The sequence below is a fragment of the Etheostoma cragini genome, chromosome 9 (genome assembly GCF_013103735.1).
Source record: "Etheostoma cragini isolate CJK2018 chromosome 9, CSU_Ecrag_1.0, whole genome shotgun sequence".
Taxonomy (NCBI): Eukaryota; Metazoa; Chordata; class Actinopteri; order Perciformes; family Percidae; genus Etheostoma; species Etheostoma cragini.
This window is the reverse complement of record NC_048415.1, coordinates 15922807-15929250: the sequence shown is the minus strand read 5'-3', so window position 1 is coordinate 15929250 and position 6444 is coordinate 15922807. Positions and strand designations below refer to the sequence as shown.

General features: G+C 44.1%; 1 protein-coding gene and 2 long non-coding RNA genes across 3 annotated transcripts in view; 2 read left to right on the top strand and 1 right to left on the bottom strand.

The window, feature by feature from the left end:
• LOC117950452 overlaps positions 1 to 1114 on the top strand; it is a 10493-nt gene extending 9379 nt beyond the window's left edge. The window contains exon 3 of the long non-coding RNA XR_004657900.1: positions 899 to 1114. This is a non-coding gene — a long non-coding RNA (uncharacterized LOC117950452). The remainder of the gene's footprint in view (positions 1 to 898) is intronic.
• The window catches only part of LOC117950453, a 23393-nt gene that overhangs the window by 14372 nt on the left and 2577 nt on the right, over positions 1 to 6444 (top strand). Inside the window, exon 2 of the long non-coding RNA XR_004657901.1 lies at positions 4060 to 4063. This is a non-coding gene — a long non-coding RNA (uncharacterized LOC117950453). The remainder of the gene's footprint in view (positions 1 to 4059; positions 4064 to 6444) is intronic.
• cdc34a (cell division cycle 34 homolog (S. cerevisiae) a) overlaps positions 1089 to 6444 on the bottom strand; it is a 14830-nt gene continuing 9474 nt past the window's right edge. The window contains exons 3-5 of the mRNA XM_034881514.1: positions 5646 to 5743; positions 2223 to 2357; positions 1089 to 2084 (exon numbers count right to left, since the gene is read on the bottom strand). Of these exons, the coding sequence (XP_034737405.1) occupies positions 1862 to 2084; positions 2223 to 2357; positions 5646 to 5743 (456 nt within the window). The 3' untranslated portion in view covers positions 1089 to 1861. The remainder of the gene's footprint in view (positions 2085 to 2222; positions 2358 to 5645; positions 5744 to 6444) is intronic.

The following is a 6444-nucleotide window of genomic DNA, read 5'->3' as shown; positions in this document are numbered from 1 at the left end:
CACACACACACACACACACACACACACACACACACACACACACACACACACACACACACACACACACACGGTTACAGTGATGTTAGGAATTTCATCACTTTCATCTTAAGTGTGCAACAGAGCTCTCTCGCAGGAGAGAAGAAATGAAGTGGGCCACCTGACAGTGCAGACTGAACAAGCCCCCCCCCCCATCAGTCTGCATGTTCATCAGGCCATTTTCATTCTTCTGAATCCCTCACACTGCTACCTGATGTCATAGGAGGTAACAGGGTTCATTGATTCAGGTGAGTCAAGATGGCTGCGGCCCAGTAGAGCATTTCAAGGGAAAGGGGGAGGAGAAAAAAAAAAAACACAGAGCCACCACTAGGGGGCAAGCTCTGGTGAAGGTTGGTGTTCAATCTCACTCTCGCTCTGGAGACTTGTGCTACTCTAAATTAGAATAACAAACCACCGATAAACATAAAAAGACAGATACAATTACACACGTCCATCTCTAACCAAGGACAAAGTGAGTCCAAAGCCCTTACAGGTTGTAAAACTCAAGCTGGAGTTCAGGTCAGACTGTGTGAAAAGGCTCAGCTTTACTGCCACATTTAAAGCACTGCATAATAAGTAGATTCAAGCACTGACTGCATAGTTTTTTTTGTTTTTTGTTTTCATTCAAGACAGTACATTGGATTTTTAGGAGCAGCAGCAGGCTCAGCTAGCTGTTTGTTAATGCATCCAGGCCACTAGTAGCACGTGCTTATATGTTGAAGGCTGCGTGGCAGTCAAGAGGACGATTGTGTAATTCTGATCTACATTCCAGTCTTCAGTTCAGCTGTTGGATCTTACACCTTTCTCACCCAGGCTGTGGACAAATCGGACTAATCTATAAATACGTTTGGTCCACCAGGAGGGCGCCGTTTGCACCGTGTCCCCACCTGAGACCTTGTGAGCTTGAATATCTCCCTCTGCCACCTTTGTTTTTTTTCCTGGCTGCTTTGAGCGAGGCAGGCTCATCCAGTCAAGTCATTCAGATCTGTGATATCGGGGAGTGAGGGAAGGCACAAGGGAGTGTGAACAGCTTTTTTCCCCTTCTTTTTTTGAACGGATAACTTGCCCGTTTAGTGCAGCACAAGCCTTGGTGCTCAAGAAAGGTCAGAGGAGAAGCACGGCACGGCTTCAACAGCTCCCTAAACCAGAAGTCACACACATGGCTCACAGACAGAAGTGACTCAGCTTTTCAGAACACACATACACGCACACACACACACACACAACGCACCAATCTTTCTAAATTAGCCTACTTTGCAAACACTACTTGCTTATTTTACTCTGATCTGACCTGTGACGTTATATTCCACCCTGCTGACGATGTCAGATAAAAGGTGTGAGCGTTCCAGGTTTTCTACAAGAAACCTGGTCCTCTGACACACTTTGTTCCACTCAAAGCCAGAGGAAGGAACAGATCTTGGAGCTAACACGTTTTTGTTTTTTTAGTTATCAGCGCAGACAAACGGAAGTACTACTATCTGTAAGTTGTGCTACTTTGTGTGTGCATCGTCTCTACTCAGACGACAAATGAAAAAAATACAAAGAGAAACATGTAAGAAACCAACAAAAACAACTCTGTAGCATTCTTGTCTTTGATGCATCAGGTTTTAGTGTGCATACTGTGACTGCACATGTGATAGAAGGTGGACAGGGTGAGGGGTTGATTCGGTTGATTCAGGAGAAAGATGGGGGCAGGGAGTTAAAGTTCAGTCCATGACGAGGAAGGGAGGTGTGTGTGTGTGTGTGTGTGTGTGTGTGTGTGCGGCGAGGGGGTGAGGCCGGGGACTGGTCAGGGACGAGAGGGAGACATCATGGGAAGGCATGGTCAGGAGTCCTCTGTGCCTGAGTCATCGTCGTCATAGCAACAGTCCTCGTTGTCGTCCTCGTCCTCTTCCTCCAGGTCCTCGTCGTCGTAGTAGTCATCGTACAAGAGGTTGGAGCCGTCGTCCGTGGGCGGGACTTGGGTGCGGACGCAGTACTCGTCCAACGTGACGGGAACCTTGACGCCGTCCCGCTCTGCTTCAGCTTTTGTAGCCACCACCTGCTTCCTGTGAGGAGGAAAGCCAGAAGAGAAAAACAAAAAAGCAGATGAGGCCACACAAAGGTTGAGTGCTGGTAGTCTGTACCTGCAGCACGGACGAGCTCCCAGGGTGCTGTGTGTGAGCTGTTGTTTTTCTTCCTGGTACCTGATGATCTCGATGTATTCTCTGTCCTTGCCCTTGCTGTCCCTCCACTTGCGGTACATGACGGATGCATCCACGTTGGCCGGGGAGAAAGTGTTGGGCTCGTTCAGCAAAGAGATCACACTGAGCAGGATGGTCCTGAAAGAGACAACAGAGAGTGGAGTGAGATTCAAATACAGGAACGCAATGCAGGAGGAGGACAGGGGAAACAGAGGTGGGGAAGGGAAGATGGAGGTAAGATGAGACATTGATTACGGAAATGGAAAGAATGAAAGAAAAGAAGGACATATGGACAGAGAGAGAAAGTGGGGGGGGGGGGGGAGATGAAGGTTAGGGTCAGACAACCAGCCTGCTAAACATCACAACATCCATTTGTCTCTGCTGTCATCTGTAGCTCCAAGAGCAGCTGTTCGTTAGAGATACTGACATTAGTATTTATACTTTCTTTGACTCAGCTGAATCAACTTGTACTTGTGTGTGTGGGACTGATTTTGTTTTCGTGATCATTGAAGTTTATTTCAGACTGCACCAACAGAGCTGACCGACAATGTATTACCAAATCAAATCAGCAGTCTGAAACAGGTGTAGTGGGCCCTCATCAGCTCAGAGCCAACAGTGGGCCCATTACTGGGGACACAGTTATATCTACCAATGAAAGTTGGTCTGTGTGTGTACCTGTGTGTAAATAATGCCTGCACTGTTTAGCTTTCAGCATTTCTACCATGTTTAAGCCAGCTACTAGCTAACGTTAGGCTGACATTACATGCTGCCAAGTGTAGTGTTAACTAGTCTATATCAACAATGTTTCATTTACAAGATGGTTCAGATGCTGCAGGAGGTTTCGCAGGATGTCCCTCAATTTGTCTGGATGTCCCTCACGGATGTCTAAGATTAGCCTGGCTCCACCCTCCTACGTACTTCTGCTCAATTTTAATTCATTACTACCTCTGGGTTTACGGTATATTGTTGGGTTTTCTCCGGTCAAATTTTAACCGGTCCAATCAGCAAACAGAGGGATTGGCTAAGAACGATGGGGTTGAGGTCATGCGCCACTAGTTGGAGTTGTTGTTCCGTAATGGCGGCGGAGAAAGATGTGAGCGAAGCCTTTCAGTTCTCCTGAACCCCCCCCCCCCGACATCACGGGCAAACAGTGATTGGTTATGGAAGATCCAGAGTGGCTCGGGGCAGATCCAATAGTTTTAAACTTCAACAGAGTATACCAATAAATCTGAGGACGTTTTTCTCCTATCCCAGAATGTTGTGGGGACTAGCCAGACCTTCTTCCGAGCGCTGTGGAGGAAGGTTTGGCAACTAACGTCATGCTTCTGTTGCCTCCAACGTCCGTTTTGGCGGACCAGAGACTCGCACAGACACCGAAATCTGTGTTGTCATTTTTCATGGTAGATACCTGCTGTTTAGAAGACGGTGCCATATTGTCAGATAATTAATTATACTTCATGTTTGAAAGTTTGAGAAGTTGGCATTTGAGAAGATCTTAAACAACTGTCCTATCTGGTATAAAATCACTAAAATCTGTAATAATAGTATAGCTGGTCCAAGATACTGCATCATCTGAAATATACAACAAAAGGGGGGGTGGGGGACAAACTTGGACACATAGGGTCCTATTTTAACGATCTAAGAGCGTGGCTTGAAGCGCATGGCGCAGGTGCGTTTAGGGCGGGTCCAAATCCACTTTTAGTTTGACGGCAGACAAAAAAAGGTCTGTATGCATGGTTCGAAAGGGTTGTACTTAGTGTCTTTATTAATTCATAGGTGTGTTGCAAATACATGCAATAAACCTATCAGAGTGTTGTATCCCATTCCCTTTAAAAGCCAGGCGTGTTTGTACATTGGTGCATTGCTATTATGATGGCGGATTTGCAATGTAATATTTTTATTTTTAATCTTTTGCATGTGTCTGTACTGCTGATCTTCCCTATGTGTGTGTGTGTGTGTGTGTGTGTGTGTCAAACAGTGCACACACGCTGTGCACGAGCCTAAGCACATTTTACTAATGCTTTTTTTTTTTTTTTTTTTGTTAAACAACAATGCAATGGGTGCGTTACTGACTTTAGACCAAGGTTTTGGTTGGTCAGTGGCGCAATCACTTCCCGCTGCCTCAAGATAGCAATACGCCAAGAATGCACCTGAACACACCTCCCTGTAAGACCAGCACGCCCATGGGTGCCGGTGCATTTGCTATTTAAATGACGTGGGTGCAGGACGGGAAATTAACAACTGCGTCGGATTTAAAATAGCAAAGACACTTCAGTCGGTCTTTGCGCTGTAATGCACCGGGGGCACGATAGGGCCCATTGTCTGCGACTGGCAGGTTTGACAGTTCTAACCCTCACATCAGTATTTTTAAACAGCCATGATCTGGAGGAAGATATTTTAAACAGCTAATGCTATCAGCTACATTAGCACATGACAATAGCCCAAAAGAAGAAAACTACAGAACGCTTTTGCAAGTTGAACTCATACCACATCTAAATCCTGCTAGGCAGAAAACTTAGCTGGAGCTGGAGGCGAAAGTCCAGTAATGCTTACTTCCAGCAATTTGTAAGAAATGGGACACAAGCTGCACAAACACGTGCACGATACCTGAAGCCTTCACTCTGTATTCATTGGTGTACAAGAAGATAATGGGGGAAACGTGGACGGAAGTAGGGTAGTTATCGGACATGGCATTGAGGTACAAAACTCTTGGAAATCCATGGCTGCAATTCTGATTAGTTAATTTATTAACATGCCATTGTTTGTTTATTTGAGCCGGACAATGCACATCTCCTTAGCAGTATTGAACTTAGCTATAAGCTACTTTTCGTTTGTAGTCCCGGAGCAGGAAACAGAGAATAACATCTCTGTAAGAAGGGAAACCTAACATTAAAGCATAAAAAACACAAGATTTCACAAGAATAAAACACCACCACAACGACGATAAAAGCCACAACATTAAAACTCCAAAGCAACAATAAAAGCCACAACACAAGGACAACACTACAATTGGACAGCATTAAAACACCACCACAACAATAATAATACCAACAATAAAATCCCAACATTGGGACACAACTACAATAGGACTTCCCAACATTAAGATTAGCGGGTTGAGGTAATGCATGTAGGGAACTTGATTGGGTTGATTTCAGCCATGACTATCTGATCTTTGCTCTCCACATGTCAAATGCAGAAATGTGGAAAGTGAAAGAAGAGAAAAAAACATTTGACAAATTGGCTAAAAGATTGACTGTTGTTGAATCATATAATTACATTTAAGGAGGCAGCTGTGAGCCACTGGACAAACTCTAACCCTGTTTGACATTTGCGTTCATGTTGAACTAGGACTGAAGACTATATTTATATCTCTATCTATCTATCTATCTATCTATCTATATTTATTTAGAACATTACGTAGTGTACCTGACGTTCTGTGTGGGGTTCCACCTCTCTGAAGGTAACTCTCCGCTCTGTGGGTCGTCCACTGGTGGGTGCAGGATAGAGATGCATACATCACCGTTCTAGGGACACGAGAGAAAACCCCAGCACGTTCAATAGTTACTCAGCTACAGTTAAACATGAGTAAATAGGACTGGACACTCTTCTGGAATTTGTCTAAAATAAACATTTATAAATTCCAAAAATATTTAAGTTTTACCAGGATCTAGTGTTATCATATCCTCACATGCACCGTACAAATATGGCACTAGCTCTCTGGTGTATTAAAGCCTATGAGAAGCTCCTGTAGGTTTTTCCCAAGCTTTTATAGGAGGCAGTTTGCAGATTAGCTGTATCAGTGTTTAATTTGTTTAAAAACAGATAAAGTTAATTCAGTAGTGCACTACTTTGGCTCCGTCCACAGCTCTGTGTCTGTCCCTCTGCTTCGGTTTCACTCACCACTGAGTGCGATATAATGTCCCACAACACTACCTGACTATCTTTTACTGTGTGTTATGTTGTACGTTTCTCATTTATTAAATAAGAAGTGGTTTGAACTTAGTCATTATCTCTACTTTGCTTGGTAATTCTACATGTTTTTAAATGCTATTTATGTTGTTTATAACGGTTACTATTGACTGGGGCTAAGCAAGTGCAAAAGGCATTTTGTATTTCATTACTACTAAAACTAAGGTGCATATGACAAGGCAGCTTTGGCAAGGCAGCTTTATTTGTATAGCACATTTCAGCAACAGGGCAATTCAAAGTGCTTTACACAAAATCA